This window comes from Gavia stellata, chromosome 35 (genome assembly GCF_030936135.1).
Source record: "Gavia stellata isolate bGavSte3 chromosome 35, bGavSte3.hap2, whole genome shotgun sequence".
Taxonomy (NCBI): Eukaryota; Metazoa; Chordata; class Aves; order Gaviiformes; family Gaviidae; genus Gavia; species Gavia stellata.
Genome location: NC_082628.1, coordinates 1,145,472 through 1,163,309, shown reverse-complemented (window position 1 = coordinate 1,163,309; position 17,838 = coordinate 1,145,472). Strand labels below are relative to the sequence as shown.

The window sequence follows — 17,838 nt, the reverse complement described above, 5'->3', positions numbered from 1 at the left end:
AAAGCCGTCTGATTTTGGCCCTGCTTGGGGATGTACCCCTTTCTTCCTTACAGAGCAATTCTGTAGTTTCTTTTCCCCACCCATTTGCAAGGAGCAACAACTTGCCCTTGGCATTTGGGGTTGGCTTCATGCACGAACAGGCTCCCGCAGAGGATGGGACAAGCCGATGGCAGGAGGGCTCGTGCACCCGTCCCAGCTGGGCACGAGGCACCAGTTGCAGACGCCGAGAGCCTGGAGCACGTGCTGAGCCCACAGCAAGATGCAGGGCTGCAAGGGGACCTTTTCTTCTGGCTTGTCCTCTCCTCCCAGGCTCCACGGCCAGCCGACTCGACCGCATCTGCCTGAGGTGACACCACAGCCCAACGACCCCCCGCCCCAAAACCTCAAGAGAGCACAAGAGCCATCTCTGCTTCACAGCTTCTTCCTGCATAGCGGCAGGGGAAGGGAGAAGGAAAAGGCATCTTGCCGCTTTCCTCCCGGCTCATCCCACCCTGGGAGAGAAGAGACTTTGCAAGGACAGGGGAGAAGAAAAAACTACAGAGTGCCAGGGAGGTAAAAGGAAGGAAAACAGCACTGAATGATAAAGCGGCAGCAGTCCCTCTACCACTACAAACCCACACCACCACACGCACGTACACACGGGAACTTCACGACACCGAACTCCCATTGACTGGCACGTACACCTCAGTTTGCTGGTCTAGAGATACTGAATGCCTGAAGCACACCAAGGAGAACTGAAAACATCGACATGGCTTTAATGGGAATCCTCCAACTGGAAAACAGCGGTATCTCCCCGTCTCTGCGTTGGCACGTCCCTGAGTCACGTTCTCACTCCTCCCCTTCAAAGCCGAGGCTCCTAAATAGCAAAACTGGGGGGAAAAAAGACAAAAAGAGGGAGAGCACCATCAGTGGAAGACCTGCCGGCTGCTGCTGGTTCAACCCTGTTCGTGGGACCACCCTGGCAGTGACAAGCTGGTTTGCATGCCACGGTCCTCGCTGCCTGTTCCCAGGGACGGGCCGTTTGCTCGGTACTGCCTGCCGAAGCACGGGAAAACTGTAGGCATGCGCCGTCGCTTGCAGAGGAGCACGGTCACGTTCACATGCAATCCTTTACCTCTTTCCTCCCCGGATTCAGACTGTTTCTGTGTTCATAGTGAGAGCCTTCCACACGCTCGTTTTCAACACTTCCTCCGAGATATTAATCTCGCAAGGATCAGTCCTGCAATAAATATTTTACAGAGCAATCCGTGACTACGGGAACTGATGCCACCAAGTGCGTTAGCATCAGCAAGAGGAACAGCGGGGCCCCGAGAATCCAAGCTCAGCATAAGCACGGGAGGTTTTGCTGGATGAGGAGTTTTGCGAGGCAAGCCTGAGAGCTGCAGAGCTACAGCTCCGTGCAAAGGCTCTTGCGGGCGTTTAGCCTTGGAGTGGGCTCCTAAGCCACTGCTGGTACAGATCATGCCTGCAACTCCTCGTTTTTACGTATGAGGATCTCCAGCTACCCTAAAGTCACTGAGGATGCGACTTTTTGGGGTCAGATGGGAGTTGTGCAGCCACTCTGCTTGGAGGCAGAGCCCTGCGATCCCCTCCTGCAGCCCTGCCCGTAGATGTGATTTTCCCACCAAGCTGACTGCTGCTTTCTATGGGACGCTCAAGAAAGATGCAAGTGGAAAAAACTGTGCCAAACACCTTCCAACTAATCTTGCCGGGGGTCCTGGCACTTGGTGGGGCTTTACCTGTCCCTGCTTTGCTTTGGGATATCCAAGTTGCTGGTCTTGCCCAGTTTCAGCAGAACTGAACCGGCAGCAGCAGCAGCTTCCATCATTTTCGGGGACTCCTGACGGAAAAAAGGGACAAATCAAGTTCTCTGTCTTGGATCCAAGTGGAAAAAACCTGAACACCCAGCAAAAACATTGCATGCTGCCCTCTCCTTCTGACTCGTGGCACCTTTAGCTATTAGCGCAGCAGGGTAAAGACCTTTCACTCTGAATTTTTTTGGGGGGGGGTTAAAAACACTGTTACGAGCCAATCTTTCCATCATCATCATCATCATCTGTTATTATAAATGACTCATTTAAAAAATTATACCTCTATTCAAGTGTTAAGCTCACTGCTCATTCAGGGAAAAAAAAGGTTAAGATGTGGGATCCAGGCTATTAGGATCTGTTTCTTTTGAGTTCTGATCTTGCCCCAACATGTAAAGACAAGCTGTGCTAGAAACAGGCAATCTCACAGCCCGAGGGAGATGTCCAGCCCCGAGCGCCCAGCAAGCGTTACCTCTTCTTCATTGGCTTCGTTTTTGGCACCGTCCAACTTCTTCTTCTTGCTCTCTGGCATAAGGTCATCCAGGAAGCTGAGCTCTCGCTTTGAGAAGCAGAAATCCATGGCTTTCCGGACAAATACAAGAGCCAAAACCTGCACGAAATAGAGGGAAGATGCGGTGAGGCCAGAGGTGGTGCTACATCTCACTCCAACGCGGCAAACATCCCTGTGCCGAGCGGCACCGCCTCTTACCATCATGGGAAAGACGATGGCGGCACGGGACACCTTGATGGCCCAGAGCAGGACGAGGCAGATCAGCTGGATCACGGTGAAGAAGTGCACCTTTCGCAAGGGGACGTGCCGCAGGTAGATGAAATCCGGCTGGTGTTTCGCCGGCATCCAAAACAGCTTCAAGCGATCGAAGAACTGCAAAGTCAAAGTGGAAAAGTTGCCACCTTGGGACTGCGGAAAGCTTCTGGCCCTCTTGAGACGTGGAGGGAGTTTTCAGGATCTCGCTCGCCATGAGAAACCGTGGATCCCACTATGCTCCTCCTGGGAGCAGCACCCATTTTCCCTTCGCTCCAGCTAGAAACCAGCTTGCCCGTGAGAGCTGCCCACCCACGTGCAATTATGCCACGTTATTCTATGATTAGCTTGTCTTGGCCCACTGAATCCCCCAGCAAGGATTTCCACCAGTGGTAGAAATTGCCTTCCCTGTGCACTCAACTCCCCCATTTTCACCTAACCAAACACTGGCCTGCCCTAACCTGTGTTTAAACAGGGAGCGCTCAACTTGCCCGGTCCTCCCAGCCCTATAGACCTCCTGTGCCTCCTCCAATCTTTTTCGTACACAAAATATTTTCATTGCTTGCTTTCCGAGAGGTTTTTTTCCCATGCCGCTGCTTTTTTCCTGCTTCTACGGAGATGAAATACCAGGCAGCGGACATGCTGCACGCTGTAAAAAAGTCCGTACCTGAATTTCTCCGAGCGACGACACGCCCATGTAGAGAAAGACGCCGTAAAGCACAGGCATTGGTATAAACTGAAAGAAAGAATGCAATCATTTATTTTTTTAAATTGCATTTTCAGTAGTACCACTCTCTTCTACAGGCACTGCCTCAAATTGCCTACAGCTTTCCAGTTTCCACAGGGTTAGAGACGTGTCGGATTTTAACCAGCAGAGCTTTTGTGCCTGCGAGTGAGCTAACGCTCTGCTTTAGGCTGACCGTTGGAGTTATCTTTCATCAGCAGAATCCTATCTTCCAGAAAGGTTGGAGGAAAACAGGCGACCATGCTACCATATGCCACGTTCTGTGACGGTAGAAAAACCTTTCTCCTTATTCTTGTAGCAACAAGCAAAAGCGACGTGCCTCCTCTTAGCCTAGCGAGGAGATTATCTTGTGGGAGGAACACGCAAGGAAGCCCATGGAGATGATTTCAGTGTGTTTAGCTACTGGAACGGCTGTGCTGAGGCATTTGGGGGAGCAAATTGCCATCGATAACGTGCTGAACGGCTGGAAAGCGTAAGCGAGGAGGCTGCTTCCCACTGTGGGTCAAGCCCCAAGGTTTGGGATCACCTCCTCCTCCGCTCCACAGCTGCTCGGGCCTGGAGAGAGGGGACTGGTTTTGGGTAACCTCCAAAAAGCTCGTGGCTGTTGGGTGTTTTGCATTTTCCTCTTACCTTTAACACAGAAGTGAAGAAGACAGAGCAGCCCATGAGCACAAAGATCATGGAGCCAGTGACTCTCTGCTCTCGTATCCCCAGAAACTTGGGTTGTTCTCCTGGAGCTGCGCACTCAGACTCGACTTTGAGGCTATTCACGTGGGTGATGGACAGGACGGTGGCAGCCACAAACCAGGGCAGCCCCATCACGGAGCACACCCCGAGCATCACGGCCACCATGAAAAGGTCCAGGTGGTACCCACATCCTTTCTGCGGGAAGCAAAACAAGGAGATGAGCGTCCCACAGCACAAGAGCAAGGACAACGTCGCAAGTCAGGCTCAAACCCCGCTAGAGCGCAAGTCAACTTCTTGAGAATTTAAAACACGCCTCGGAAACAAATAAGGAGGTATCTGCTCTTTGTGCAAGCCCCTTGCATGAAAAGGTGGCAGGAGTTCAGACAAAGTGGATTTGGTTGTGCGATAGCTACTTCTCAAAAGAAAAAAAGAGACCGGGTTTTTTCCTTCATAAAGAAATTTCCACCACTTGCAAGTAGGATGTGACTCTGAGTTATCCCTGGCAGCGCGTCAACACAATTCGATCCCCCATCCACTGCTGACATTTTAAAACAAAACCACGCTTCTCTATTGCTCCAAGATTAATTTGCTCCTCTGAAAGGCTGCTCATCTGAACTCCCTGTCGTTTGCTCCCTGTGTCATCATTAATGCAGGAGAGCATCCTGCCACGCAGCCTGACGTTTTCCCAAACCAATGCCTTCCCAAAGCATTTGGAATAGGAGCTTCTCCCCGTGCCTGCAGCCCGGAGTGGGTTGGGGATGGGCTCATCTCTTGCAGCCCCTTACCTTCAGCCTGTGCTCCTTCCTGTTCACAATAACAGCAGTGATCTGCTGGTCCATGAAGATCAAGATGGTGCAGAGCAGAGCTGGGATGAGCGCAGCCAACACCGTCCACCAAGGGTTGGGTCCTACGGGGCTGATGAACCACCCGCGGTCGTCTCTGGTAGGCTGCAACAAAGCACACACATCAGCATCATCTCCCAGCCCAGCCACCTCACTGGCTTTGCTTTTCCCCTCCATTCCCATGTCAGAGCACCTCCCAGCCCTGGCTTCACGTCACCCTGGGGTTCAGCACTGCCGGTGCCCTCTTTGCAAGCACCTACAGATACTTCTCCTGGAGGTATCTAGTTTTGGGGCTGTCTTCTCCTTTCCCGAAGGAAACAATGCGCTTGGAGGCAGAAGAGGAGATGGTCGCACCACCAGCATCTCCTCCGGACTCAGCCCTGTCCTGCCCCGGCATCACCTTGTGGCATCCCCAAGGGCTGAAACCAGCTCCCTGCCAAAACACCCCGTTACCTTGAACATATGGGGGACGTGGAGCTTCGGTGATGGGATCCCAATCATGAAGTCCATGAGCACCATGACGACGATGGTGAGGAAAACAGCAAAGTCGCTTACTGTGGACCGTACCTGGGGCAAGAAACCAGAGCTGAAGGGGGCGTCGCAAAGGGGGCCACAACATGACATGGAAAAGTGAGGGACGTCAACGCCATTAAGACCGGTTAACAAAACCCCTCCATGCTGAGGACATGCAGCCCAATCCCTTGGTTAGATACCGTTGCTGTGTTTGTGCCTGTGAGATCTGGTGCCAGGCAATACAAAATGTTTAATTAGGTGGAAAAGGGTTGTCTTAGTTGAAACCTTAAAAAAAAAAATAAAATTACAAAAGAAGGAAGCAGATGTCTGCCACGACAGCCACGCTCACAGCTAAAACGGGAATAAGGCACTGAGGCATCATTTGCTCCTCAAAAGGAAGAAATAGTGTCGTTTGCTATGGCAGCTCCTCAGCTGAATCAGCCTTCCCCTTGAGCACATAATGCACAGAAGGTGAAAAAAAGTAACTGTGGAAGACCTGATTTCCCACTGCCTGAGCAAGAGATGGCTCCAGGACAGGTCGCCAGGCAGGTGGGAAATGCTACGATCCTTTTGTGCTCATGGAAATGAGTGAGGGACGTCCACGCTGATGGAGAGCTTGGCCTTCAAGGTCAACGTTTCCCAGCTCGACCGAGTGGTGGCAAATACTGCTTAGTGCTCCAGGAAAGCCATTTTGGGAAATGAGCGTGGAGACTGCTGCTGGCCACCGTCTTCTACCTACTCTGGTTGGGAAGTATCGGCTGGTCTTAAACTTCTTCAGTAAGCTCGACAGCACAAAGGTGGAGAAGAAGAGGATGCAGCACCAGAAGAGGACGTCAGGCGTGTAGGGGCCATTGGGTCCACAGGCAGGTCCTTGAAACTCTCCATGCAAATACCGACATTCCTGGAGAAACAGAGCATCAGGACACAAAGGCAGTGCACGTGCGGCAAGGAAACCTTGCATAACGAGGGGGTTATTTCTGCTGCCGGTCAGAAATATTGTCCTGCCACCGCGTTGAGGAGGCAGACAGTTATTACCCACGATGTTGGGCACAAGGTGGACTGGACAAGGTGGACTCTCCTTCCCAGGACCAAGCGGGTTAAAACCACCCATTAGATGTAAGCAATGACTTTTCAGAGCAGCACTAGCACAGCTGGAAGCCCATCACCACCTGAAGGGCTCCGACTTGCGCACCACGCGAATGCCCCTGGACCCCGTGGCCGCGGCACGAGGAAGCAGTGGCTTGGGGCACTTACGGTCACCGTGAGGTTTTCCCAGGCGATGCCAGACACGTTGATCTTGTTGCTCTCCCAGAAACGCAGGGTTTCATTGCTGGGATGCGTCGGTGCCTCACACTTACAGCTGGGAGGAGAGAAGCCAAGACACGGGTAAGGGAGAGGCGATGCAGGTGCAGCCCTGAGCTCCTGCCAAGGGGCAGGGGCGTTTTAGGAGGAAAAAACCCACTAGTCGATGGTGAGGAAGTCGAGCTGGCTGTGCATGTGCACAGGGTAGGTCTCCCGCAGGTGACTCAGCTTCTCTAGAGCCTCGTAGATGAAGATGAGGCAGATGAGGGAGGCGAAGGCTTCTTCGGTGAAGCGGGTGATGTAGCACACCAAAGAGCTGGCGTCGGTGGCCACCAGCACGATGCAGAAGAAGGCGGTCCACAGCCCGATGCATGCCCGCAGAGAGAGATAGGAGAGCGTGTACTCCCTGGGAAACCAAAATAAAACCAAGGGTGGAAAGGCCAGCAAGAGGCTCCAAGTTGGGGCTTAATGATAAATTTAAATTGCAATAAGGGTGGTTCATCTCACATCGAAGTCATCACAGCAGAAGGACTGTCATGGAAAATACCCATTTCACATGAAAAACTCCTACTTTTTCAATGAAATCATCCAAACTCACAACATTTCAGCAGTAGACTATTTGGCTACCTGAGCAAACTGTATTTCCACTTCCAGCAACAATCAGGCTAAGAAGTGCCTTGTTTTGTACTCAGAGGGAAGCAAATCTTCCCCCATTCCCAAACCAGAGTGATTTGTCTCCTCTTCCTTGTGCAGCCCATCTTGGGCATCCACATCCTTGTGGTTTCTCCTCCTCCAGCTGCTTCGCTTTAAGCCTAAAACCCCCAAATGACCCCATCCATCCTTCAGAGAGCCAGGGCTCTCGCACCATCGCATACTAAAGCAGCAGCGTGCAGCATCTGTGACACACAAGACAACTTCAATCGAACAACTGCCGCTGAGAGAAATGAAAGACAAACATCTTTTCTCCATCCCCGCTGCCTTCTGAAGGCTCTCACAGCACCCGGCCGCAGCAACCAGCCTTACTTGCAGAATTTGTAGAGGATCTTCTCAAAGACGAGCACGGGTCCGGTGCTGCCGAGGATGGTGAGAGGTTGGCCAGCAAAGAGGGAAAACACCACGCCGGTCATGGAGGCGCCCAGCAGCGACTCCATGGCACTCTGTCCGGGGAAGAGAGGCAGCAGTGAGTACAGAAAGCATTAGGGGGGAAAAAAAACCCAGAGCAAACTCACTGCAGCAAGGACTTTTGCATGAGTTTTATCCTCCCCCGTGCCACCCAACAGAGAGAGCTGCTCACTATGTGGCCATCGGTCGCCTCCCCCAGCAGTCCCCCGAAGGTGATGACAGGGGACATGCAGGCACAGTAGAGGAAGAGGAAGGACGCCAGACACTGCAGCCTCAGACCATCCCGAAAGTCGCTCCAGAACCACGGGGCTTTTCGCTTCACATCCAGGATCAAACCTCCAAAGAGCCTGGAAGAAGGACAAAATAGAGACAGTTCTCCTGCAAGACCACATGGACTTTTCTTGGCTGCAGAAGGGCAATCACAAGCATGGAGTAATTTTCAGTGCTGAAAAGAAGCCGTCTCCTTCTCCCTTTTTACACCCACTAGAAGCTGAGGCACGCCAAAATGCCCTCCAACAACAAAAATAAAAAGAAGAAAAAAGAAAAAACAAGACCTAACCTGAGAGCCCATCCCCTCTTACTGCAACACTCCCTTGCTCTGAGAAGCAGCAGAGCTCTACCTGGAGGTATTTGCACATCTGCTTCCACCCCAAATCAAGAAAACCTGTGTGCACTGATGCTGTGGCTGAGCCCAGCTGCCCACATCTCCCACCTGCCCAGCCCAGGGACCCAGCTGGGCATGTGGAGCCCCTTCACTGAACCAAAAAACCCCAAAAACCTGCTCAAAGGCAAGGTGCATGCTCAGATTTGGGAGGCAAGCAGAAAAAAAACACCCCAAACTATCAAAGCTTGCACCTTCCCGTCCGCTCCAGTTCAGGACCGCTGTGCTTCTCTGGCTCACTGTCAGAAGCACTGTCATCGAGAGCTCCTGGCATCTTCCTTTTTTCCTGTTCAAATGGAAATAAGAAAGACAGCTATTTGTAACCACTGGCTTGTTTTGCTTCTGGTCTGGCCATGTGACTGTGTCAAACAGGGACCTGGTGAATCTGGAGCCCTGAACAGCATCCCCAGCTGCCTGCCGTCCTGCCCGTCCCCCTCGCACCTCCCTCCACCGCAGCACCCACCTGCGAAGGGACGTTTTTCGGGGGCTCGATTCGGATCGATGGATCCCACTCTCCAGGCGGCAAGACCGTGACCTGATCCAGAAACTCATCGATGCCGGCCACGAGGTCAGCCCGGTTCTTGGCTTTATAGGCGACGTCATGGAAAACCTGCCCGTAGGAGACAACCTGCTCAGAGGACAACCCATCTCACATGCCCTAAGCAGTGCAATAAGCACTTGGCTAAACGCAAGATAATTCCCCCCAAATTTCCTGCTGGCAATGGCAGGAAGTATTCCCCCAAAAGGAAAAATCTGTCCATCGTGTTCCTTGTAATCCTCTCCTCCACGAGGCCCCCCATCCCCCATGGCACACCGCAGCCTGTTGCTTAAAGAGGACAAGTTTTACTGGCCCTGGCAATGCCACCACTGGGGACAGCGTGCTGGGGACCCCGGGGAGAAGGACGAGGTGCAGGATGCACCCCGGGTGGGATTTCAGCCTCCAGGATGTGGGGGGATGCAAACGTGCGTGTTTGCTTTGGGGTGCGAACGAAGGGTGGGCTATTTGGAGAGCTGCCGGCAGCGGGGACAGCAAACGCTCTTCCTCACTACTACAGAGACAGGGAGAGGTGAAGAAAGCCAAAAATGACCCAGAGATATCCCTTCTCACGTCGCACCTCATCCGTCATGATAGTAGCCATGGACCTGCCGATCTCATGGTACTGATGGGCTTTTCCTTCTGGTCCAAGCAAAACAAACAGGAACCTGGGTGAGACAAACAAAAGGAGAGAGACGAACGTGTCATGGCTCAAAGAGCACCCAAGGAAATCCCTGGCAGCTCCCAGCCCAGAGCACGGCTCGAGAGGGGACACGGAGGCTCACCGACTCCGGTGATGAATTGGAAATTCATCAAAACCCATCGCAAATTTCATTTTGGGGCCAACTCTCATTCACGTTGGCCAATGGGTTTAAAAGCTACAGCAGGGAAGGGGGAAATGAAGGCAAGGAGACGTGGCTGGCAGAAACGTGCTGGCTCCCGCTGGCCTTGTTCCCTTGGGATGCCAAACTGATGCATGCCATCTGATGCTTTGTTGGGGGGGTTTGAAATAAAAACTTTGTGCTTCTCGTTCAGACCTTGTTGGGATGGGAACTTCCGTCATGCCCGAGAGGAGGACAGCCGGGGTCAGGCGGACAAATGCCACGATGGGCTGGCGAAGGAAATCCAGCTCTCCTACGAGCACGTTGGACGCTTCAGCCCCGCTGGGAATTTTCTTCATGAAGTGCAGCTCCGCCTGGGCACAACAAGCCATTTTCAGGCAATTACCCCAAAAGCAAAGCCCACAGCACCCTGCAGCTCCCTCTGCAGCCAAGGTTGCAACAGCAAATTCGGCCCTGAAGGCCTAAGAAAGCTATGAGTGTCTCACCTTGCTTAAATCCGTTGTGCTGGTCTCATGGTTCACCCCATTTTTAGCTTCCACAGTGGTGGGAGAAGGATGAGGGGTAAGTGTTTGAGCTGGTAGAAAAAAGAAAGACACTCAGAAAGACGGACAAGGAGCAATTGGGATGCTTCTCCTTTGCTAGGACAAACCTAATGGGGCCAAAGCCCTGCAGAAACCCTCATCTGCTGCCAAAGCCCTACAGAAACCTTCACCGGGTGCCAAAGCCCTGCAGGAACCCTCACCTGGCTTGTCGAGGAGGTGCAGGTCCGACCCCTTCTTGCTCACATCAGCAAACGAGCGGAGAAGGTTGTTTCTTTTCTTCTCGTTCTGATGGTGGTGCTTCTTCAAAAGAACTTCTCCAATTTTTGCCCGCGTGCGCTCGTCAAACTCCGTGAGCTGTTCTTGCTGGCCCAGGATCAGATCTGAGCATGGCACAGGAAAATGAGGCAGGGTTTGATCTGGGAAGGAAGGGCACAGCGGCGAGCCAAGCTCGACCGTTCCCGGAGGGACGCGGCACCCACAGTACCTGCGATCTCTTCGATGCTGTTGGCACTAATGTCCAGCAGCACCGTGCCATTGATGATGCAGCTCCTCAGCTCAAAGAGGCTGTGCAAGGACAGCGTGGCCACATAGGGCTTGCTCCAGCGCTCGCCGCCGTCTTCCACATCCTCCTCAAACTTCAGCCACCTGTGGACATCAGGTGTGGTCAGCCCCATTGCAAGGAAACAGCCCCAGCTCTCCAACCCCTTTAACAGAGCTACAGGTAGCAAGGGGAGACGGCTCCTCGCATCAGCACCTGCAGCTGCAAAAGCTTCGCGTCCTGAGGAGTGGAAAACAGAGCCCGCGGGCTCTGCCGGCGCACAGGAACTCCTCTCCCACTGCAGCCAGCAGCAGGGATTTACCTTGCCGTTTCCTTCCACTCGGCATCTTCGCCCTCTTTCACGCAGATCTCATCCAGCTCGGTGAACAAGGCGTGAGGGACATGCTGCTCGTCCTCCTTGGTCCTGAGGATGAACTGCACCCGCTGGGACGGGGTGCCTGGGGGCAGAACACAGAGACCCGTCCCGTTACCACGCTCGAATATGGCCCATCACGCTCACATGCAAAGCGGGCATCAGATCGGCACCAGTTCAGCCACAAATATTGGGCCGGCCCCTCTCCCCTGGCTCTGTTGGGGCTTGCACAGAGCCACGGAGAAGGAGAAGCATCTATTCCACCCCTGCACAAGGATGGGCAGCTTTCCTTACCCACATTTCCATTTTTAAAGCAGGCATCCCGCTAAGGAAGATGAGCCTAAATCCATTATACATTTAACTACCTCAAAAAAAAAAAGATGAAAGTTTTGAAAAAGATGGTCTTGTTAAATAATGCCACTTTCCCTCGGAAGAACAGCAAGTCACTCAAACTAGCCACATGGACCTGCTTGCAGAAGACCCCAGCGCCCATGTAGCCCCAAGGAGTTTAGTGAACGTGGTGGCGGGACTTACAGTGGTAGCCCCGCTCCGTCGGGGCACAGTCCTCCTCCTGTTCCCGATGCTTCTGCTTGTGGGGTCGGTGATGCCGGTGGCATTGCCCCACCAGCGGCATCTGCACGCCGGCGTACAGGGTCCGGTGGCCTGCAAAAAAGCAGCATTTGCATCACTCGCGATATTGGGGAGATGGATGACGCAGACACCACGGTTAAATCAGTGCAGCCGTCCCAGGAGGAAACACCAATTTTGTTTTCACTGGATCCCTGAATGTCACAGACCTCTCCTTTTTTCCAAGCCTGTTTTACTCGAACTTTGCAACAACAGAGCAACAACAAGTGATGGCTCCCCCAAAAGTGCCCTGAAAGCATCCAACCTCTTCTCAAATTCCAGCTTGGGCTGGCCAACACTCAGCCTTGCTCATTAAGCAGTGACAGAAGGGAATTCTTTTTAAAATCTTTGTATGGCACAAGGCGACAAGAGAAGATCCAATCAGTCCCATGATAAGGAACTCCAGAAGAAAAGAAGAAAAGCACAGCCTCGCGCCTGCAGCTGTCCAATTATTCTCCAGACCTCTCCAAGCCAGGAGCAGCCTCTGCGAGTAAACAAGCCGTGAATTATCCAGCCCCATGGCTAAAGCTCACACCGTGACCTCCGCAGGGGCTTTTTCCCTCTGTTGAAAAGCCGTAATATTAAAACACGTGAAAATAACTGTGCTGCTTTATTAAGAAGCATGGCACGTTTTGCTGCACATGATGTCACACCGAGTGAGGGACATTGTAGGGACTTTGTGCAACGGGAAAAGGTGCCGGGCTGGTGGCCCCTCTACCAGCATCTCAGCAGAGACTCACCTTCCAACTCCTCCTTCTCATAGTGAATCTTGGCACCGTTGCTCCTTCTCCCCTGGTCAATCAGTGCCTCCTCGTCATGCCTCTGTTTAGCAATGAGAAGAAGGTAAAAGTTGGGGCTGGGTGTCTAGAGCTCCCTTGCGTCCTGCCGGCAAGTCTCCTTCTCTCTTAGACACCGTTTTGCCTCCGTGCTGCGACCAGGGATGCTAAACCTGCCCCTGGCAGCCCTCCCCAGTGCAAAGCATCTCCCCCTGCCCATCCTTCTGCCCTCCAGGGAAATGCCAATGGGATTTCGGGGAGAGTTTTCCCCCTGTTTGGGGGATGCTCAGCCCTTCGGCTGTGCTACCTGTAACTCTTTCAGAAGTGTCATTTTGTAAGCCCCGTTCTGGTTCATCCTCACGTCGGTCACCGGTTTGGGGGGATAATTGAACCTCCAGATCAATCAGGGGGCCAGAGTCCCCCGGGACACCTGGACAGCTCTCACCGAGAGGAGCTCAGTGGCACCCAGTGTGCACCAACTCCAGAGACACAACAAGTGACCGTTCATGGCATCACAATCGGTGATGCGTATCCAGGCAGTTATTTAAAGCCACGCACCCCAGGACTCTTCCCGCTTGGAAAACTTAGTGGATGGGGAGAAACCAGCTCTGTTTTGGGCAAAAACTAGCCGGAATAGAGAAAAGGGGTGTAAATGCCGCATCCTGCTGGGCCAAAAGGCATAAGCAGCGTTTGGGTGTATTTAAAAGCACAAGCTGCCAAAATACGAGAGAGGTGCAAAGCCTTGGGGAAAATACGCCTTACGGGGCAAAATACGCATTAGGAGGAAACATAGGAGGAAACAGGACAAGTGAGCACCTCCGTCTCTGCGGCAAGATGCTCTCAGCGTCCCATGGCCCTTCTGTTGCAGCATCCTCGAAATCGCGGCAAGCCTTGCGCGGAGATGCCACCGAAGGAAAGGGCCCCGCTCAGAACTCACTCGGTCCCGGTTAGGCCACTCAAATGGACTCGGAGCGCTTATTTTGTTGAGGAAATTGCTGGAGGAGTTAAGGGTTTCGTAGAGCTGTGGGGTTGCGGACCTGTGGCCTTGGGATGGGATGGAGCAGGAAGGGGAGAAGCCTCCGGAAAGCAGTTTATCCCATCCCAGCATGGGCACCAGCACTTGCAAACGCTTTGCCTTCCCTCTCCGTCCTTCTCCGCTGCTGACAGGTGCCTGCAAAACATCACATTGTCAAAACTGGGCTGGGCAAGGGGATGCCGAGCTTTGCATCGCTCACTTTGGAGTTTTGGAGCAGCCAGAGTTGTTCCGCTTAGCACTATTTCCTAAGCACAAAGCTCCGGTTGGCTGCTTCGAAGCTGCTTTTGTTGGGAGGCTGAAAGCAGTAATTGCTTGTAAAACTGAAATCGGAAATCACTGGAGCAAAGGAGGAAGGTCCGACTTTTCGGGGAACGGTTCTCTTTGCAGAAGGTGAGTGCCTTTTCCTCCCTTCTGTACTACCAATCTCTGAAGAAATCAAACCAGAGTAATGAGTGCTTGCTGACAGGCACCCAGCAGTCTGGTTTTCAGCAAATAAAGGGTGACGATTGGGCAGCCTCACTATTACAATGTGCCTCGTTCTTCTGTATTTGTCCAGACGAGCTCCCTTCTGGCTCTCTACCAGCCCACGCAGGGACATTGCCATGTCCCCCCCAGGATTTCTCGGCTGTCTCAGCCCAGAGACGGGCTGCACGGGGACGTGGCGGGGCAGAGTCAGGAGGGGGCCATGCTTCGGGCACGGTGCTGAGCCCCACTCCACGCTGGCGGCTGCGTGGCAGGAAAAGCCTTTGGGGACCTTCTGCCGTGAACCTCAACATCAGCTCTCCATCCTGGAGCTGGAGGAGGTTGAGCGAAACCTCGGGGCAGCACCACGCTCCCTCCCAGGAGCAGCAAGCAGGGACCAGGGCGGAGGCACGAACCCACCGCAGCCGAGCAAGACGTCGGGCAAATGATATGGGACGGGATAGTGCATATACCTGATGTCAGGAACAAGCCTGGCCGGGCTTGGCAGACCCCCTGAAACCCAAAATTATTTCTATGGATTTATTACGGCTTTTCTGGAGGATGCTCCACACAGTGAAGTACTTTGCAGGACACAGCCCCTGCCCTGGCCACCTCCTGCAGGGAGGCTGCCAGATGCCACCATGTGCATTAAACCACCTTTTCTCCCCCCATCCTTCCCTCCTGAGCAGATGGCAGTCGTACGAATCCCAAAGCACCCAAAGCTTCGCCTCCAACACCAAGCGGCACTCGGAAGGCACCTTCACCACTCTTAGGGATTTACCCACGCCGGCCACCCTAACAGGGGCCGACCCTGGGATCCCGCTGAGAAGGCAGAGTCCCAGGGATGGTTTCCCATCCCTCTTTGAGGAGTTCTCGGGTGACAGCTCGAGCTGGCTGCCTCCGGAGAGGGACCCCTACCCCCACTCATGCCCCCCAATTATACCTGTACCACCCAGCACCCCATCCCCAGGTCCAACCTGGAGGCCGAGCCCTTAATTCTCCCAGAGGGACATCACCTTCCCTTGGCTTCCAGCTCCGGCCTGGGGCTCTTCCCCAGCCTCTCCCTCCACTTACTCCAAACCCCACCCTCAGCACAGCCCCACACACACTCCCCTCCTCCTTCCTCTGACCTCTCTCTTCCTTAATCCTTTCCTCACCTCCAGCACACTATACAGAGGGAGCCAGACGCACCACCTCCTCCACTGACTTCCCTGGCCAGGCGGGGACACGGTTGGAAAAATACTTTGGAATACCCGGAGCTGCTCAGCTCTTGCGGCCTAAGGCTTCAACTCCTTCAGCTGCTTCCGCCTCCCTTTTCTCGGGAACCGCTCCCGCGGCGCTGCAGGACAGCAGCTGTCCCCTCCGACAGTCACCATGCCACACTGGCAAAAGTCAACCTACAGCTTGCAAAACCCCATCCCGTAAAAGCCGTCTGATTTTGGCCCTGCTTGGGGATGTACCCCTTTCTTCCTTACAGAGCAATTCTGTAGTTTCTTTTCCCCACCCATTTGCAAGGAGCAACAACTTGCCCTTGGCATTTGGGGTTGGCTTCATGCACGAACAGGCTCCCGCAGAGGATGGGACAAGCCGATGGCAGGAGGGCTCGTGCACCCGTCCCAGCTGGGCACGAGGCACCAGTTGCAGACGCCGAGAGCCTGGAGCACGTGCTGAGCCCACAGCAAGATGCAGGGCTGCAAGGGGACCTTTTCTTCTGGCTTGTCCTCTCCTCCCAGGCTCCACGGCCAGCCGACTCGACCGCATGTGCCTGAGGTGACACCACAGCCCAACGACCCCCCGCCCCAAAACCTCAAGAGAGCACGAGAGCCATCTCTGCTTCACAGCTTCTTCCTGCATAGCGGCAGGGGAAGGGAGAAGGAAAAGGCATCTTGCCGCTTTCCTCCCGGCTCATCCCACCCTGGGAGAGAAGAGACTTTGCAAGGACAGGGGAGAAGAAAAAACTACAGAGTGCCAGGGAGGTAAAAGGAAGGAAAACAGCACTGAATGATAAAGCGGCAGCAGTCCCTCTACCACTACAAACCCACACCACCACACGCACGTACACACGGGAACTTCACGACACCGAACTCCCATTGACTGGCACGTACACCTCAGTTTGCTGGTCTAGAGATACTGAATGCCTGAAGCACACCAAGGAGAACTGAAAACATCGACATGGCTTTAATGGGAATCCTCCAACTGGAAAACAGCGGTATCTCCCCGTCTCTGCGTTGGCACGTCCCTGAGTCACGTTCTCACTCCTCCCCTTCAAAGCCGAGGCTCCTAAATAGCAAAACTGGGGGGAAAAAAGACAAAAAGAGGGAGAGCACCATCAGTGGAAGACCTGCCGGCTGCTGCTGGTTCAACCCTGTTCGTGGGACCACCCCGGCAGTGACGAGCTGGTTTGCATGCCACGGTCCTCGCTGCCTGTTCCCAGGGACGGGCCGTTTGCTCGGTACTGCCTGCCGAAGCACGGGAAAACTGTAGGCATGCGCCGTCGCTTGCAGAGGAGCACGGTCACGTTCACATGCAATCCTTTACCTCTTTCCTCCCCGGATTCAGACTGTTTCTGTGTTCATAGTGAGAGCCTTCCACACGCTCGTTTTCAACACTTCCTCCGAGATATTAATCTCGCAAGGATCAGTCCTGCAATAAATATTTCACAGAGCAATCCGTGACTACGGGAACTGATGCCACCAAGTGCGTTAGCATCAGCAAGAGGAACAGCGGGGCCCCGAGAATCAAAGCTCAGCATAAGCACGGCAGGTTTTGCTGGATGAGGAGTTTTGCGAGGCAAGCCTGAGAGCTGCAGAGCTACAGCTCCGTGCAAAGGCTCTTGCGGGCGTTTAGCCTTGGAGTGGGCTCCTAAGCCACTGCTGGTACAGATCATGCCTGCAACTCCTCGTTTTTACGTATGAGGATCTCCAGCTACCCTAAAGTCACTGAGGATGCGACTTTTTGGGGTCAGATGGGAGTTGTGCAGCCACTCTGCTTGGAGGCAGAGCCCTGCGATCCCCTCCTGCAGCCCTGCCCGTAGATGTGATTTTCCCACCAAGCTGACTGCTGCTTTCTATGGGACGCTCAAGAAAGATGCAAGTGGAAAAAATTGTGCCAAACACCTTCCAACTAATCTTGCCGGGGGTCCTGGCACTTGGTGGGGCTTTACCTGTCCCTGCTTTGCTTTGGGATATCCAAGTTGCTGGTCTTGCCCAGTTTCAGCAGAACTGAACCGGCAGCAGCAGCAGCTTCCATCATTTTCGGGGACTCCTGACGGAAAAAAGGGACAAATCAAGTTCTCTGTCTTGGATCCAAGTGGAAAAAACCTGAACACCCAGCAAAAACATTGCATGCTGCCCTCTCCTTCTGACTCGTGGCACCTTTAGCTATTAGCGCAGCAGGGTAAAGACCTTTCACTCTGAATTTTTTTTGGGGGGGGGGTTAAAAACACTGTTACGAGCCAATCTTTCCATCATCATCATCATCATCATCATCTGTTATTATAAATGACTCATTTAAAAAATTATACCTCTATTCAAGTGTTAAGCTCACGGCTCATTCAGGGAAAAAAAAGGTTAAGATGTGGGATCCAGGCTATTAGGATCTGTTTCTTTTGAGTTCTGATCTTGCCCCAACATGTAAAGACAAGCTGTGCTAGAAACAGGCAATC

The 17,838-nt window shown here is 53.4% G+C and overlaps 1 protein-coding gene across 1 annotated transcript; it reads right to left on the bottom strand.

The window, feature by feature from the left end:
* Positions 1-1,131: 1,131 nt before the first annotated feature.
* Positions 1,132-13,031, bottom strand: LOC132320350 (electroneutral sodium bicarbonate exchanger 1-like). The gene is made up of 21 exons (XM_059832631.1): positions 12,984-13,031; positions 12,641-12,764; positions 11,833-11,936; positions 11,223-11,395; positions 10,847-11,007; positions 10,563-10,742; positions 10,306-10,394; positions 10,016-10,173; positions 9,559-9,646; positions 8,907-9,053; positions 8,638-8,729; positions 7,955-8,129; positions 7,684-7,817; positions 6,821-7,066; positions 6,613-6,718; positions 6,098-6,259; positions 5,299-5,412; positions 3,239-3,307; positions 2,518-2,691; positions 2,281-2,418; positions 1,132-1,227 (listed from the first exon to the last, which is right to left on the bottom strand). The coding sequence occupies exons 1-21, from the start codon at positions 13,029-13,031 to the stop codon at positions 1,132-1,134; spliced, it is 2,778 nt and encodes a 925-aa protein (XP_059688614.1).
* Between the last annotated feature and the right edge of the window lie 4,807 nt (positions 13,032-17,838).